The 18,131-nt window shown below is 39.2% G+C and overlaps 3 protein-coding genes across 4 annotated transcripts in view; 2 read left to right on the top strand and 1 right to left on the bottom strand.

Annotated features, from left to right (window-relative positions):
- Nucleotides 1-5,320: 5,320 nt before the first annotated feature.
- LOC149103516 (uncharacterized) lies at nt 5,321-11,745 on the top strand. Its single transcript, XM_089272672.1, has 6 exons — nt 5,321-5,477; nt 5,787-5,870; nt 6,117-6,275; nt 6,575-6,676; nt 9,803-9,950; nt 11,153-11,745. Exons 1-6 carry the CDS (start codon nt 5,475-5,477, stop codon nt 11,281-11,283), a joined length of 627 nt encoding a protein of 208 aa, XP_089128798.1. The 5' UTR covers nt 5,321-5,474; the 3' UTR covers nt 11,284-11,745.
- LOC149103517 (uncharacterized) lies at nt 7,371-9,185 on the top strand. Its single transcript, XM_089273303.1, has one exon. The coding sequence runs from the start codon at nt 7,371-7,373 to the stop codon at nt 8,244-8,246; it is 876 nt and encodes a 291-aa protein (XP_089129429.1). The 3' UTR covers nt 8,247-9,185.
- A 4,431-nt stretch (nt 11,746-16,176) lies between the features above and the next one.
- The window catches only part of LOC149103514 (uncharacterized), a 6,599-nt gene continuing 4,644 nt past the window's right edge, over nt 16,177-18,131 (bottom strand). The window contains exons 1-3 of one of the 2 annotated variants that reach the window (XM_089272666.1): nt 17,810-18,131; nt 17,181-17,379; nt 16,177-16,797 (exon numbers count right to left, since the gene is read on the bottom strand). The exon at nt 17,810-18,131 is cut by the window's right edge and continues 4,644 nt beyond it. The gene's annotated coding sequence lies outside the window, so the exon portion shown is untranslated. Of the gene's footprint in view, nt 16,798-17,180 lie in introns of both variants that reach the window. The other variant, XM_089272665.1, reaches the window with a different exon arrangement.

Raw genomic sequence — 18,131 nt, 5'->3', positions numbered from 1 at the left:
AGACTACAAAGAAAGATAAATAGAGAGTGAAGTTCTGTATTTATTGACAAGCTGTATAGTGTTCTCTCGAATTAAGAGATATCTATCGTTTAAAACTTCCGACACCTCATAAGAGAATTTCATGCGATTTCTCAGGATGACGGCATTATTCATTTTTCTTTTAAAAATCTGGACAGTTTCTTTACGTTTCAACTCTAAAATGTTATGAAGCTACTGTGATGTTGACAGCGCGCGCTTCGAAACTTGACCCTCTTCCTTCAGCGATGGTATAACTGCGCATTTGCAACGATAGGTTTTTCATGTCATCTTTTATCCGGGCTTTTATACAAGAAAGAAGTATACCAAATTAATGTGGGTTCCGTTAGGGTTGACAAATTGCGCCCTTGTTCGCTCCCATAGTAACGCCATAAGTGTTATCTGTTTACATGTCGTTAATCTAGCTTTAAAAAAGCAATAGACCACAAGTTTTTATGGTTTATAGGCTAATAAACCACGCGGTATGTTGGCAGAACACGGGAAGAATTCGTAAATCACGAGCCGCAGGCGAGTGATTTACGAATTCTTAGAGTGTTCTTCCAACATCCCAAGTGGTTTATCATGCCACTAAACTATAGAAACTTGAGGTCTACTGCTTTTATATAATAATTCAGACGACACGCGAAATTTCCATGAGTTTCCTGGCACAAGAAACCATAGTTGATTAACCAAACAGAGCGCACGCTTTCATTTGATTATTACATAAAAACATCTATCGTTTAAAACAGTCTTCCAACACCGCATAAGAGAATTTCATGCGATTTCTCAGGATGGCGGCTTTATTTATTTTTCTTTTAAAAATCTGGACAGGTTCTTTACGTTTCAATTTTAACATGTTATGAAACTACTGTGATGTCGACAGCGCGCGCTTCGAAACTTGACCCTCTTGCTTCAGCGATGGCATGACTGCGCATTTGCAACGACAGGTTTTTCATGTCATCTTTTTACACAAGGAAGAAAAATACCAAATTAATGTGGGTTCCGTTAGGGTTGGCCAATTGCGCCCTTGTTCTCTCCCTTAGTAACGCCATAAGCGTTGTCTGCTTATATGTCGTTAATCTAGCTTGAAAAACAGCGGGCATTAAACATCTATCGTTTAAAACAGTCTTCCGACACTGCATAAGAGACTGATTTCATGCGATTTCTCAGGATGGCAACTTTATTTATTTTTCTTTTAAAAATCTGGACAGATTCTTTACGTTTCAACTCTAACATGTTATGAAACTACGGTGATGTCGACAGCGCTTCGAAATTTGACCCTCTTCCTTCAGCGATGGCATGATTGCGCACTTGCAACGACAGGCTTTCCATGTCATCTTTTATACAAGGAAGAAAAATACCAAATTTAGGGTTGGCCAATTGCGCCTTGTTCTTTCCCTTACTAACGCCATAAGTGTTATCTGTTTATATGTCGTTAATCTAGTTTTAAAAACATCGGGTATCAAACAGGCATTTACTCCCCAAATCGTGTCTTTCGTCAAGCCTTTGAAAAAATTCAGTATGGAACCTTTTTGCTGTACTATGGTGGTAGTTGTTATTCGTATCATATTTGTAAAGCCGTCTTTAAGATTTGAGCAGGATCCTCAGAAAACTGGCGACCCAATATTGGGAATGAGACATGGATATCAAATCTAGCGACATAAATAGTCCAGCATATGCGCAACACTCTGGTTGCTGACGGAAGTACACTGGCACTATCAGTGTTTTCTGAAGATATCAGCTCAGAATCTGTTGTAAGCGAAGTGGACCGACACTTCGAAAAGTCTTTTCAAAAGCAGTGTGCGTTAATTTCATTTAAACTTCAGCAAAACGTTACTGCCAAAATTTGTTTATTTTTTTAAAGTCAAACACGACTTTGAATTCTCCCGGGCTCCCAGAATCCGTCTCTGGGATACTGACAGTCTCTGTTTCTCCGTGTCGATTTAAACTTCCTCATCGACCTTTTAATTTTGTTTCCACACTAAGTACTTGCTTTACTGCGCTTGCCAGTGTTAGCACTTGCTTTACTGCGCATGCCCGACAACTATTCAATATCAGTTTCCCAGGCTCATCCTATCCTGTACCTCAAACAGTTTTTTATGACAGCGAAATTTGACATCAGTTGTTAATAAAGGAGGTGCAGAGATCCTGGCAAAGGTTTTACGTTATATTATTTTCATCAGCAAGGCTCGCATTTGGTCAGTATTTCTTGCAGCGAGCGCCAGTCCAAATGATAATGTTTTCACACACCAAACGTGACCTCAAGACCTCTAATGAGCACTTCCTTTAGCGTAAGAGTATTACGCATGTGCCTCAATTATTTGTGATGGATTACATCACTAACCTTTCCAAAATCAGATTTGAAGCAAAGCGAGAAAATCTCGCAAGCATCACGCCTACCACTAATTCATGTAACGCGCGATAATACAAAGCCAAGCGAAATAAAAGAGGTTATATTTTTCTGAAGAATCTCAGTGGTCAGGAATCCTGAATCCTATAATTTGATTGTTAATATGCCACGGGCAGTTTTTCAAGATAGACACCACGAGTTATGGACCGCTCGCATCCCCTCGCTAGAAATTTGAGGTTTTGGTTTACTTTAAACTATGTATGCTATGTAAACGTCAAAAAAAAAAAGAAAAAAAATGGCCTCGGGCTGCAGTCAAGAACCCGGCAAAGTTTTTATCGATAAGGACCTCTCGCTGGCAAATAACATATATGTATATGTACAAGTTTTTAAACTTTAGTACTTACAGAATAAACGAAATGTTTCTGTGTTGGCGTGCTAAATTAAATCACAAGCCTGATGTCGTTGGAGATCTTGAGAGTAGGTAAGGGTCATTTTGGAAAATCACCGACATTGAGCAATAATTTAATGCTTTTGAGACGACAAAGAGGAAATAAATAGGCCGCATCGAATGGGGAACATTTTGCATTTGTCCCTGAATTTTTCAAAAAAGGGAACTCTGTCACTGTAAGGCAAATTTATAGACTTCCGTGCGATGGAGGCTCAATTGTTGATACAGGCTCTGTGATATTTAACCAGATTCTTAGTTCGTTTAAACCGTAAGTTTTAAAATCTAAAAGCCTTTGAGACGTTTATGAGGTTAAACTCATTTAGAGCGTGCCTTTACAATCAATTATATAAGCTGTTATCGCGCTCAGCTCTTGCTTTTATCGTTTTCTTCTTTAAAAAATTAATCAGCAGATGAAAAATGTATGCCTAGTGGCCTTCTTTTTGTAGCCTTAGAAACGTAAAAGCTAAATAAGGGCCATTTAAATTTCTTCCTTCTTTTCCCTTATTAAGTGTCCCAATAAAGATTAACCTTCTCTCAAGAGGTTCAAAAACATCAAGCTCGTGATTTAATTTGTCACGCCAACGGGAAAAAATTATTTCAAGGTCAAGTCACAGAAACATAGAGTTTTATTGATTCTGTACGCAGGGCTTAATTTTTAAACTTATTCTTCGTACTAATTTAGTACTTTAACTAGTTCCAGCCATCCGCAAAACGTCAAGCTAGATTTTGAAGCTCTTCAAGCTCGGTCCATTTCATTTTATGCGTTCGTAAGTACGTACGTGTGTCAGTACCGTATCTTGAGCTGTATACACGCCCAATTATATTATTAACCTTCGTGCCACACAGACTCAGTCTGAATGCGTAAAATGGATTGAAAAGCGAAAAGCGTTTACTTTCTTTACTTTATCCCTTGAAGTATCAACGCACATTACACGGACAGGAAAGTGCAAAGCTCGTGGGTTTTCTGGTTCCTTTCAGATTCGTTTTGGGTTGAAATCATTATAACACTATAAAGTTCCCGCTGACATTAACAGCCCCTTGAAGTTAGCGACCCTGTGAAATTCTTATATATAACGATAAAATGACATGTTTGCCAGCAAATCCCGAAAGTAGCGGCCGTCCAAAAGTAGCCACACCAAACGTAAGAGGACTTCTTTAAAACAGAGACAAGGTAAATAAAAGACATAACAAGGTGATCCAAACGGACATGATTTTGTTAGATGATCATTATTACAGAGACATTATCATGTACTTCCGTATCGTCATGACATAAATTCCTTTCAACAAGATTTATCGGTTTCTTCTCCATATTTATTGTGAATAATGTACTTTATTGAAATGTGAAATTGAAAAGATTTAGCGAGCCCGGCCCCCTCCCACCCTTCCCACCGAAAGTTGCGCCTCTGAACCTAGCAATTACTGAGGCTAGAGGGACTATCTATGTTCGTTACTATGGGAACTTTTCGGATCTGTCAGAAATAGTTTCAGCATATGCGCAATGCTGTGATGGCTGAAGGAAGTGCTGAATATAGATCTACAAATCACGCTGGGTGTATTTAGATAAACTGAATTCTCACACGCTGCAAGGTATTTCTAATAAATAGACACACCAAAAGTTACAGCCTTTAGCAGAATTTCCGAACGTTTTATTTTTAAATTTAAAATCTAAACCAGTTTTGCTGTCAAGAGAAAATAAGTCAATCTCTTGTGCTGTTAGAAAAAACCTTTTTTTGGGGGGGGGGGGGGGGGGCGGGGAGGGGTTTAGGATAGGATGGGTTTGTAAAATAGTTGTCGGACATAGGCATTAAAAGAATTGCTAATACTATTACGAGGTCAATGTTACAATAGAAGCTGGAAAAATCAAATCAAATTCTAGGATGCAGGATTCCGATTTCGCTCATCTTTGTATTTTCGCACGTTGCATGAAATAGTGGTAGGCATGAAGCTTGCGACTTTTTTCTCTCTTTTTCCAAATCCATTTAGGGGAGACTACATTTTGCCCAACGAGCTTGCTTTAAAATCCCAACGTATATTTTACAACCAATATGCCAAAAATGGCATTAATCATCATCTGATTTTGGGACGGTTAATGATGTAATTTGTTCTAAATAATTGAAACACATGCGCAATACTATTACGGCTAAAGGAAGTGCTGATTATAGGTCTTGAGGCCACTTATGATGTATTTTAAAATTCAAACATTCTAATTTTCTATAATTTGAACTGGCCCGCGCTGCAAGAAATCTGACTGGCTTAGTGTGAGTCTCTGAAAAGAATAAAACGTATAGCCTTTGCCAGGATCTGTGCAATCCTTTAAAACTGATGTCAAATTTTGCTGTCATAAGAATCCTCTTGAGGGACAGGATGGGATGAGCCTGAGAAACTGCAATCGAATAATGGTTGTTGGTCATGCGCAGTAGAGCAAGTGTTAATACTGGCATGTGCGGTTGAGCTAGTGCTAAGACGAATACGAATTCAATCAGGTGTATAATACCGTGAACATCTTTGATATCAAGTTAACTATGAGGAAATATTCGACAGTCGTCAAATAGTATAAAAAAGGTTCGCTTATGAATTTGCATCCATTCTCATTGGAGAAAGGTTCAAGTCCTCTACCACAAGAAGAACGAAGAACTGTCGCTTTTCTGTTACAAGAGAAAAATGGTAAGTTTTATTTGACAAAATGTGAAATCATTTCAACTTATGCCTCTAGCGTGGACAATAACTCATATGCAGTCAATAAGTCATATGCAGTACATACATCGAACATTTTCTTTAACCAACCAAGAGAGATTCGGAATAGAAACTATCCGTTGGTTAGTTTTTGGTGAGTCTCAGATCCCTGCAGTCGATGCCTTGTTATGTCCATCATAAAGCTCCCTACGCAGTCTCTGAGGCCACGGAGGTCGCTGTTAGCTTTTTAAGAAAAGCAAAAATATCTAATTCATATCATGTTTCCTCCAATTTCACCAGGAGTTCAAAGTGTTCCTTCTGTGTTTTGCCGTCCTTGTTGCTGCCACATCTGCGGCCACTGTCTGTAAATGTGAAGAGAAAAAGGTACAAATTAAATTGCTTTGATTTAGTGTTAACAGTTGCACGTTAACCATCATTTCATGAGTTCCATATTCCAAATGTTGTAAAGCAATTCATTAAACTGCGAAGATTTCGTTGCGTTGATCAGTCGAGTTTAAAAGAAAGAGTGGAAATGTAGGGGTCAATGTGATTTGGAAAGATGTCAATAACTCAATAAACCCTTTACTGCGCAATAATTATTTATAAATTGATGTTTTCTTGACTTAACAGGATACCGAGTCAAAGTACAATGTGAAAATTAAAGATGGGGATAAAGAGATTGATGAAGAGATTAAAGTCGACACTGAGAAACAAACAGAGACCGTGAGTGTCTCAAAGGCGAGCTCGGGGAACGCAGGAGAAGTCAAAGTAGTTTACGACTTTGAAAAGGTAAAATACAATGTGTAGCGATTGCATGATTCACTGGCTTTAAATTTTTCAACAGGATAAATCCTGATCGGCATTCCTAAATATTGAACTAGAAAGGAATTACTGCAGCCCCTTTTAGTGAAGTCTTTTTCACTCATTTAATCATTAATTTCGGGAATCCCTCATGATCAATCGCTTAGCTCATCCGCCAGTTTTTATTCTTCGGTTAGAGTCACGCCAATTCGTTTTATTTACTGTTTTCTCTCTGACTCTAAATATAAGTCATGATATCGTAACGTGATTGCCTATCTTTCTTTCAGAACTTAACCATGCAGCGACTTTCCGCTGCAAAAGCCTGTTTCCTGATTGAGTCCACTGGGGACGTGCCAAAGCCTGAGGTGCTCATCAAGTTACTCGACCAGGTAATTCAATTTAGTGAGATTTGTTTTTATTTCATTGTGTACATAATTCTGCAATAGGCTTCACCTGGATGCACGTGCGATGAAATGGAATTTCATACTGTATTTTAATTGGTAGCTTCCATAAGGTCAAACTTTTTAACGAAGGGATTTTAAAATGGTAGGTTGGAAAACCAGGAATTCGGAATTCGGAATTTTATTTAAAAAAATAAAAAAATAAATAAACTTTAGTGTCACTCCCACTTCATACAGAAACCTTCTGCTGAAAACAAGGAACACGAATAAGTGTCCAGTATTTGTCGGTCCAATTTTCATTCACCACAGCAAGAAGAAAGACACGTACACGCAGTTTTTCTCGAAATTGAGAAGTCTTGCCCCGCAGTTAGAAAACCTAATAGCTTTTGGCACAGATGGGGAGACTGCTCTCGCTGAAGCCCTATCCGAGAATTTTCCACAAGCTATTCATCTTCGATGTTTCCTCCACTTCCGAAAAAACGTGTAGTCCAAGCTAGTTTCACTCGGTTTACCCGATCATCATCAGTACTTTGCAGAAATCTTTGGCAAACAAGAAGGCATTGTCTATGAGAAAGGTCTTCTAGACGCGACAAGTGAAGAAGAATTTGACGGAATTCTTGCTTCTCTCTCTGAGCCATGGGCACGAAGGGAGAAAAATGAAACATCACAATTCCATCTATGGATGCTAGAAAGATCTGACTTGATGAAAAGCTGCATGATCGCTAGTGTCAGAACTAGAGCTGGCCTTGGTTTACCTCCTGAAAAGTTTTATACGAATGATTCGGAAAACACAAATCGTCGATTGCGACATAAAACACGGGGCAAAGAATTAGGGAAAACAGCTTTTGCCAAAGTAATGAAGGAACTCATCGAAGACGATCAAGAGACAGAGTTTATTTTAGGTGTATTTGGCGGGTCCGGGCAATATGAGTTCAGAGAGTCATTTAAACATTTAGAAATCTCAAAGGAAGACTGGTTTGGAATGAGCGAAGCGCAGAGAAAAAAGAAGGTAGCCAACATTTATGCCCTGTCGATTGAGGACATGTATGAGCCAAGAGATAATCAGAGCCAGGGTCGCATGTTTTCTGCACGATCTAGTACAGTAGTACACTTACCAACTAAAAACGATCTTTCCTTTCCCGCGTCTTCAGTGCAAGATCAACTTGATCGCCACATTGCAATTCACATATGGGAGAAAGCTGGGCGACTTCTTTCACGAGAGGATACCATTCTTCCAGCCCCATCTAGAGATAATTCTTTAAAAGCATTCTCGGTGTTATCAGAATTTGGTGACGCGCCAAACTTTGTTCAAGTTTCCAGCAATGGGAAAATAACTTGCACGTGCAAAAACTTCAAACCTAACAAGATTTGCGCGCATGTTGTTAGTGTCGCCGAAAAACAAAACAGTTTGAACGAATTTGTCAAGTGGTATCTGAAACAAAAGATACCTAACAACTTAACAGCTGTTGCCACGCTAGATGTAAACGTAAAAGCTTCCGGAAGGAAACCGAGCGCCCCAAGACGTCGAAGGCAAGCAAAAACTGACGTTCAAATATAGCTCTTCTTTGCCGCCAAGTTCCCCTGTCTGTATCAAGCACACCTCATCTTCCTCAAATACAAATCACAGCCGACCAAGGACCATCGTGCAGCGTCTCGTTATCATCGGCCTCGTTACATCCACCCATACGACCCTCTTTATCGGTTCCTACAGCTCCCCCCGTAGAACATTCTGGGCTTACTCAATCTTAAAGATATCCGCCACCCACTTATCCATATTTAAATTCACTACCTATTCAAACCGCATCCGTTAATCCACATGTCGCTGTACCTCCAGGTTTTCCACTACCACCAAAACCTCCCCATTCCACCCAGTCACAACCCATACTTTTTAACAAAACTCAAAGGAAACATTGCGCGCTGTAAAGGGTGTGAGGGTTTCTTTCGTAAGGATTTACCGGAAAACACTATCGACTCTGTTGCCGTAATTGGGCGGAAAGAGAGTGACTGGTATCCATTTGTTTATGAAGATGGATCAAAGTGCTGGAGAATGTCAAGAGTTCAAAACCACTACTACCACATAAACTTGCCCTGTCTGAAGAACCGTAACCACGACTTCACAATATCTCACTTAACATCTTTGTTAAGCAGGATGGAGGGAGGACTTATTATTTCTAATGCCATGGCACAAGAGCTATGGGAGAGATTCGGAGAAACGATATTTCAATAGCGTGACAGCCAGCTTAACTATTTAGGATTGCGTTACTAATATAGGCCGCTAGGAATAATTGAAGACAAGAAAACTCAATGTACAATATACTATCATGCAAAGAAAGAACAATTAAACCTTTTTTAAAAAAAGCCAATGTTCCGAATTCCAATCACTATGCCTTCTCGTCCAAATTCATAACTTCTTTAACAAAGCTTCAAATCTCTTGTGTGACACACCTTTTACTCAGAAACAAAGAACAAAGTACAGGGAATGTGAGGGTGTTTCTTGTTAAGGTTTTTTCTTGTTTTCTGTATATTTTTTTTATAATTTAAAAGTAAGGTATTGCGTGACCACATATCGTGACTCAACTGCAACCGTCTGATTGTCAAGCCGCAAGAGTCCAGAGTTCAGATTCTAGGTTTTATTATAACTTTAAATTAATAATTTATTTTTTCTTTACATTTATTTATTATTATTATTTATTATTATTATTATTATTATTATTACCATTATTATTATTATTATTTATTTTTTTATTTTTTATTTATTTATTTTTTTAATTTATATTTTTATTTTTTTTAATAAAATTCCGAATTCCGGATTCCGAATTCCGAATTCCGAATTCCTGGTTTTCCAACCTACCATTTTAAAATCGTTGGATAAGCTTTTGTTCACCCCAACTAAAGAAGCCCAGTATTAGTTTGAACCTCCTCATTTTCTTATTTTATTTTTTAAAATAATACTTGGGAAAGGAAATCCAAGGAGACCTCTCCTTTATCAATCAGGCCTTCTTCCAACTTGAGACGTTTGGCAGGGTGTTGATCGATTTTGAGCTGAATGTGCTTAATTTGTCTAAAATATAAGCATTTCTGGTTCATTCAAGCTGCTCTTGTCATACTTTACAGCAAAGCGGCACTTTAACGGCAAGGAACGGGACAGACGAGGAGTACGATGTTGTTTCGACCGTCAGTGATCGCTTGTTCCTGGGTGATGAAATGGCCTCTATGTGTGCAAAGCTGCCCATTTATCGCGTCAAGAAGAGCACAACTCGACGTTAGTATTATACCTCATACTGTTATTATAATCAAAAGTGTGCCGCTTATATAGGATACTTAAAAAAGAAAATTCTTACTGCCGTTCAGTTAGTATTATTCCTAGTCTTATTCACCCAAAAGTTTGGGAAATCTTGATGCCAAAATCGTGAAGAGCAAATGGTCGAAAAAGTAAGACACTACGATTTCGACAAATTTAAACTCCTTGATATCTAGGTCATTCAAGTTCACTCAGTTTTTGTGCTCCAGAAGGCATTATGACTTTAACATGAGTAGCATTCGAACTTACTCCTAACCTGGTCATTAATGTTGTTGGACATTCCTAACTCAGTCATCAAAAGTTCCTAAAAAGTCTTAATATGGAATTGTTGATTACCAACCAAGAGAGACACCCCAATACGGGGTAGGACTTGGAAATTGAGGATATCATAGTTTCACTTTCCGTCAACCGAAGGAACGCTCGAGCGGCCGTTTCTTGCCGAGAGAAGATCTGACTCGTTCTCATCTATCTAGACACTAAGTGCTCAGTGGCTTGTTTTATGTCATGCCGTTCCATTTGCAAATTAATTATGTTGGAATTACGCTTAACTGTCAATAGCCTATTTTTGAGTAGATATGTGAACCATATATCATAAATTTACCTAATTTTTAATATGTTTTCTTTCTTTTCTCTTGTTGGCTGACTGACCGGACTGACAGACAGACAGAGAGACAGACAGACAGACAGATAGACTGACTAACTATATGACTGACTGAATCACTCCCTCCCTCCCTCCCTCCCTCCCTCCCTCCCTCCCTCCCTCACTCACTCCCTTACTCACTCACTCACTCACTCACTCACGCACTCACTCACTCACTCACTCACTCACTCACTCACTCACTCACTCACCCACTCACTCACTCACTCACTCACTCGAGATTCTAAGTTCACAAAAGTAATTAGCACTATGAGTTTCCCCATTAAAAGTATACCGATATGGTAAATATTATTTTCTTTTGCTATTAGTTAACGTTGAAACCTTTACTGTAACTAGACCAATACCTCCCTTTGGAGAGTAAGCCTGGCGCAAAAAGATATCCTATTTTTATTACTCACTCACTCACTCGCTCGCTCATTCACTCACTCAATGACTATCTGACTGATTGTTTGGCTGGGTGACGGACCGATTGGCTTACTGAGTGGCTTATTTACTTACTTTGCAGGTGTAAAGCGTTGGCCTTGCCATTATTATTGCTACCGCTATTGTCATTGGCACTGGATTGGTTGGAGGTCACGGTGGATATATCGTTGCCACTATAAATGTGTGTGGCATTCCTGCGGCTACGGAAAATAGCAAGATTCTGCAAAGCCCGCCGTGTTATAGAGAGAAATAAAAATATCCAGATGCTAGTGACTATCATATTTTGCTGCTTTGATTAAAAATTTTTGATTTGGAAGAGCTGATTTAAAAGTGAAAGAACTTCTAAATTAAAAGTACATTGCATGCGGCATTGAGACCTGTAGACTATGTAGTTTATACTATGAAACAGCAAGAGAAAGTTTGTTTTTTTAGACTGCCAAATCTTTGCAACAATTTCAGACCAGATCAATTGGCTAAAATGCTATTGTTTTGTAGAAACAGGGCTCCTGGTAGAAAAAAATGATTTCAGGATAACAAAGCTTGGTTAAATTTCGTAGAAAAGTGTGAGACTGTGTAGGAAAGTAGTTCAATAATGCTATTGCAAAATGTATAGGTGCGAATTAAACAACAATTAATTCAAGAAATGAAACAAATAAAAGTCACTTGTGCTCTTAACTGAGAAACGTGTGCTTTGTGACTAAAAATATATTTCTATGTATTTGAGCATTTATATCTATCAAGGATATGAGTTTTGTTATTCGGTGCAATCCGAAAAATTCCCGCGCTTTTGAGAGTTATAGACTTTAATTTCCGCGTAATCTTGAGTAAGGTGTAACCTGAGAGTTTGAGAATAGCGGGCAATTTACGTCTAGTATATTTACTGCTAATATCCGCGAATAATTTCTGTTGAAGTTTCCGTGTTAAACAATCTTTTTTGGTTAGTCTAAGTGACGTAACTCTGAAATGGTGAAGAACTTCGCCGAATTAAACGTGAAACGAAAATCATGATAAATATCCGTACTGAGAGAAGTAGTCCGCTCGTCTCCGCATTGAACCCTGGCCGGGGACATTGTGTTGTGTACGTTCTTGGGCAAGACACTTTACTGTCACATTGCCTCTCTCCACCCAGGTGTATAAAGGGGTGCCGGCGAATTTAATGCTGGGAGTAACTCTGCAAAGGACTAGCATCCCATCCAGGGGGGAGTAGAAATGCTCCCAGTCGCTTCGAGCTACAGAAATCGGGATAAGCTGCGGCCTGATGGGCCACTTTTCTCGCTGCAAGACTTTACCTTTACCTTACTGAGAAAAGAGGAAACACTGATGACAAACCTCTCGCGGTCTGCTTACAACTTAACAGTAGAGAAGCCGTTTCAGGAAAATAACACCGAATTCCAATTCTTGCGCGCCGCGGCTTTTCCCCTGTCACTAAGGTCAGGTTTTAGCGATCTACTGCATAACTCAAGGGCCCGGATAAGCAACAGAGACGGCGGAGTGTCACAGTTTAAGACATTTATGAAAAATGAACATTTTCTTTGCAATTAGGGATAAAATGCTTCAGAATTATGATCACTGACCATTTTGCGACTCAAGAAAAAAGTATTAAATGGTCTGAAATGAATGTCAGACACATCCCCTAGCTTTAGAAAACTGCAACAACTTATTTCAAAAAACATAAAATTTAAGCCAACGTCGCTGCAAGGGAAAGTTTCTGTAATGAATTTACCTTTTCAGTTTTTTTTTATCAAAAAATATGTTGCTCTCTCTCTCTTGAGTCTGTAGTTTGAGAGAAAGAGTTTTTAAAAGTTCACAGCGAAAGAAACAAAAACAAAACAAAAAAGAAAGAAAAAACAAAACAAAACAAAACAAAAAAACAATATACCCATTCATGCACGGTTTTCTCAACTTTGATTACGGGCCAAAAATGCGTAACGAACGCAATCTATTGACACGGCTGGAAAGAACGTCTGAGAGTGGTGCCTCGCAAAGTCGAGTTCTGCGGTTTTTATCCGTAAAAGGGTTTGGTTTTTGTTAAGGAACTTTTAGTCAACCCGTCTGTATTAGCTTCCGAAGCCCTAAACATGTCTCTCAGCTTTTAATTCGTTAAAAAATGTACGGCGTATGTATTTTTCTAGCTTGTCATTTCTCAGAAATGCCGACTGAATATTCCCGGAAAAACACTTCTTCTTAAGATCTTTGTCATGCAACAGGGGAATCCCCGATGGTTGCGTTACCAAATATCGCGCTAAGCAAGAACTATAAACCCCGGAGCGTTACCTAAAATTACGTGATGTAGATTGCAAGCAGTCTCTCGTTTGCTCGAAGATCGGCGAGGGAAGAAACGCTGACGAACGAGAAGAGGCGAGCGGTGAAACCGCGAGCGGCGCCTTCTGAGCGTAATGCAGCAGTACAGATCAGAAGTTCAAAGCACTGGCTAGACGCATTTGTCTTACGAAATACACTGCTTTTGATATGTAAGTTACAACTGGCGTCGCCTAGAGGAGGACAAAAACTCAAAAATTCGAGTTTAAATAAAGTTTATGGATGACTGTGTTTTAAGAAATGAAAGTGGTCAATGGTCCTTAGTCGCCATTTCATAAAGTTCATACTCCGGAATGGATAAAAGAAGTTGTCACATTCAAGGACCCTCGGCCCTTCACGCAAGATTCAATTTTGAAACAATTACATTTCCTTCATGTGCCAAAGAAATTTCTTCGCTTATCTATGTTTTTCACTGTATCCCAAACTCACTGAATTTGTTACAGATATAATTAAGACAAAGTAACTCAGAAGCAGTTGAATGACTGAAAAGGTTAGTGTCGGCCGAACTACTCCCTTTTTATTCTGTGATTTCTTTAAAATAATTTTCGCGTGTAGCTAAATTTATTTGGCACCTTCCTTTCGGCAAAAGCAAGGTTTTTTCTAAAGGCTTCGCACCTATGGATGGCAGTCTCGTCAGGTGGCAAAAACCAAAATAGGCAACTAAGAAAATTTTTCTTCAGTGGCTAGAGGTCGTCATGGCCTTTTTCCCTTGCATCCCGAGACCATTCTTATACAAGTTTAGGACGTTTTTGACTTCATTAAGGCAGCTCTAAAAGGTGAATGAATCAATTGTTGTTATAATAAAGTTTCCATATAACGCGCCCTCTGATTGGCTGAAACAGCGTGCTTTATCAGAGGACAGAGCACGGGTTGATGACGGTAAGTTGGCTTCCAAATTTTTGCTTCGGAATTTTGACAAATTTGACCCAAATTAAACATCCTCTTTGACTCAGACAAACGCACTGGAAGCGAGCTATTTTTCTGCAGTAAATATGGCTCACAGAGACCATTGTTAGCAACAGTAGTGTTAAAACTGTACTAAGATAACAAGTTTTGCTAGATTCCCGCCGACAAAACATGTACAGCTGTAGCGAAATACACAAATTCTCAACCTAAACAGTGCTTCGATAAAGACATTAATTTTGTTACGAAGGCAGAAATTATACTAAGAAGTAAAACAACGACAGAAAACAATTGAACTGTCTCTGTTTATGATGAGAAGCTTTATTTTTGTAAATGTACAATTAAAAATGCTCATTTGCTCAAACACTTACATGTAGTGTAGTAACGCTCGTTCTCCGGTCATCTCAGCGAAGTAAACCGACGAGTGGTCAGTGCAAAACTTGCTCTGATAATCTCTTCTGTGTTCGAAGTAGAACCAGTGGGAGCCGTTAAGTCTTTCTAACTTTTACGCTAGTTCGGGTAATTTTGCTGCATGCGGCTACAAGCCGTAAATAACTGTAGCTCCTTTCAAATTCAACCCGGCATTTCGCATTTTCATCCACAAGCTTTGAGCTCCGCGTTTCGTAATTTCCACTGGAAAAGTGCTCGTTTTCATGGGCCACAATACGGCCGGATTCCTCTGGACTATAAACCTTTACCTGCCTTGAGATCCGTATTTAAAAATTAACTTAAAAGCGAACTTTGAAGGCATCGTTCTTCTCTCGAAAGCTAAGCCCTCAAACTTCTCGAAACTGAAAGCTTAGCTGAAGTCCAGTTTGTGATTGACAGCTGTCGCTTCGTTAGCCAATCAAATTATTTGAACAATTCTAACAAGGATTGTGATTGGCTTATTTTAGCGTGCTTTGTCAGAGAACAGTGCACGGCTGACGCCACTTTTGCTCGTTTGGAAAATAAAGTTTGGTTTGAAAATTCAGCCGAATGCGTGGGGAAATTATCTGATTCTTTATCATAAAACAAATAAAGAAGCCCCGACTGTGCTCTGTTCTGTTGTAAAGCACTTAGGAAGCGGTAGAGCACTCAAGAAGTAGGGAAAAACACTCGACTACGTCTCGTGTTTTCCCCTACACTTCTTTCGTGCTCTACCGCTTCCTGCGTGCTTTACAACAGAACAGAACACAGTCGGGGCTTCTTTATTTGTTAAATATGAATGAACGTCCTCTTGGAATTTAGTTTTCAACTGTCGCGGGTTTTTATTTGCAGCAGTTCAAAAGGCGCTGACCTTTCTATTGGGTTACCGTATTTCTTGTACAGTACAGTGTAACGCACGTTCAAAACCCCTTCCATAAAGACCCCACACTCTAGTCCTAGCAGGAGTTACTTTTCTTGCCGTAAACCAGAGTTGACTGAATACAAATCTGTAAACGTCAGGAAGAAAAATAATGGCCGGTCGATCGATCATAAGGCGGAATCGGTTTGGGCTTTCAGACTGATAGTGATTCAGTGGGCTATGCCCAAGTAATAATAGAGGCAAGTCAAGACTGTGGTAAACTAAATGGCTTTACTTTCTTGGCTTAGTTAAATCTCTTACACTGTTAATCAGTGATTTTAACTGTGAAACTTGCTCTAGCTTTTTTGTCCTTCTATGACAACAGACAAATTTAACCCTTTGAATACCAAACTTTCGCCAAAAAATACCGTTTTTAACCGTTTAGTCAGGTTTTTCAGCTGCCATGACGCTAAATAAACCTAAGTTTTGCTAAGAAGGCTTTTTTTTTACTAAAAGGAGAGATTTTTCGAGGATTAGGTACAAAATTGAGCAAAATTTCAATTCCGGGCATGCGTTTAAGCCTACATTTGGACTTTTTTTTTTTTTTTTTTTTGCAATTAACCGTTCTCAATTTTGTTCGTTGCCCCTTTCCTTTCTGTTTTTCTCGACCCTTTTACACTGGCTACCTTTTGCATTGTATGTTCTTTCTGGCTGCCGTGAAAAGTTGGATGTTAATTACGGGCGAAGCCTAGAAATGGACCTTGATCAATGATAGGCGTAGTGGACCATTTTACCACCGTTTTTGCACCAACACTGATAACGTTGTTTTTCGATGTGCGACATCGGAATGTCGTCGATATCTAAACCTGACCATTGTGCGGAAAGGCCTAGCCTAGCACTATCAAGAATATCTGATGACATTTAAATTGATGACGTCACAAGTGGTATAAAGAGCACGACCATTAATTACGCATAAATGGGTAGCTGGTATTCAAAGGGTTAAAAAGAAGCTAATCGTATTCTCTGCGAAGCAAAGAATAATATATCAGTATTAGCGAAAACTTAACATTAATTGCTCGGTAAAGGCAGGCAAAGGAAGCTTTATCCACGGACCCACCGACAGACATTACTGCAGACGTCATCGCATACACCATAGCAGTAAAATATATCGCAGATCTGTTTGCACACTAAGCGACACACCAGTTCACATATCCAACTCCCCAAACCGCGTTTGGAACCTAAACAGACAAGAAACAAGAGGTAAATTTTTTTTAGAGTGTGAATTCCAGGCGCTTGTAAGCTCGACTGTACTTTAGGCCGTCCTTAAACTTCGTTGATCGCAAAGGGACTTTATACTTATCTGAGTTGCAACATGATGCAAATTATTATTATGTACCAAAATAAGAAAATAGAAGAGGAAACTACACTCCTAACGAAGGAAAAAAAAAGATTCGATTTATCCCCCGTCAGGTTCACGTGCTGTGGGACAGATCACACACTAAGCGATGTAAATCGATGATTATTTAACCAATTTTTTAATTAATTAGTTTATTAATTAATTAATTAATACACTGTGACAGATAATGACTCCCACCACGGTTTCTCGATTGTGTTCACTTACGTTTCGCGAGCTCTGTTTTCCTGGGTTGTACAGCGGTAGTTGAATCCAGCTACCCCTCGACAACGACGTAAATGTGAAGTTTCTCACACAGATCTGCCATTTCATCACTCAGTTCAGAACGGTCTTCTAGAGTTCCGACAACTTTGAGCTTCACTTCAGTTTGTTGTCTTGGTATCGCAACCCGTCCACCTTTATCTCCCTGGTAAGAAAGTAATATATGAAAAGGGGAAATTCTTCATTCTATGAAAGTGATCTATAAAATGCTAGCTAGCTTGGAGCCAGACTTTCGCATGGCTTGAGAAGCCCAAAGACTTTTTTTTTCACCTATTCATAAACAATGTTCAAGAAATTAAAGCCCAGTTTTGTCAGTTTTAGCTAATAGATTCCATATAGTTTATTTCCTTACTTGACATTAGCTATAAAGGAATGGGTTGAAGTTAGTAAATGTACAAATTAGGGAGATTGAGTTTGGGAAATTTATAGCTGCGAACGGCGACAAACCATGGACAAATTCACTTTAACCAGAACGTTTAATTCACGATAGGCCATGAGAACAACTCACAGTGATGCCACGATATTACAACGGTATATTTCTCAGAAAAACACTGACAATTTGAACTAATTTTGACCTAAAAACCGAGGAAAACTTGACATAACTGAGGTTTTAACTCGGTGGCGTCGTGGTCACCGTTCGAAGAGGCCACCTCCACGCATGCGCAAACCTAAATGTGTCTTCACAGGGACCCTAGCAGTAACATGGCTCCCCAAAATGTAAGCCTTGTCCTACATTTTCTACATACAAAAAATAACCATAACTCTAACGCGATTACAGATAAGTGCTCTTCTTTAGCAAAGTTCAGGCTCCTCGTCGGGGAACTTCCCGGTCTCTACCGCGCTTCTACGAGCAATACAAGCTTGTTGACAGGTCTTTCCAGTTCGGAACCATTACTT

This window comes from Orbicella faveolata, unplaced genomic scaffold (genome assembly GCF_042242905.1).
Source record: "Orbicella faveolata isolate gen_17 unplaced genomic scaffold, um_ofav_v1 contig_35, whole genome shotgun sequence".
NCBI classification, from domain to species: Eukaryota; Metazoa; Cnidaria; class Anthozoa; order Scleractinia; family Merulinidae; genus Orbicella; species Orbicella faveolata.
The sequence above is the reverse complement of the archived record's forward strand: the minus strand, read 5'-3'. Positions and strand labels throughout refer to the sequence as shown.

Coding starts and splice junctions, on each gene's coding strand:
- LOC149103516 (XM_089272672.1), top strand. Junction 5,871..6,116: donor GTAAATGTGAAGAGAAAAAG/GTACAAATTAAA, acceptor TTGACTTAACAG/GATACCGAGTCAAAGTACAA. Junction 6,677..9,802: donor TCATCAAGTTACTCGACCAG/GTAATTCAATTT, acceptor CATACTTTACAG/CAAAGCGGCACTTTAACGGC.
- LOC149103517 (XM_089273303.1), top strand. CDS start 7,371: ATGCTAGAAAGATCTGACTTGATGAAAAGCTGCATGATCGCTAGTGTC.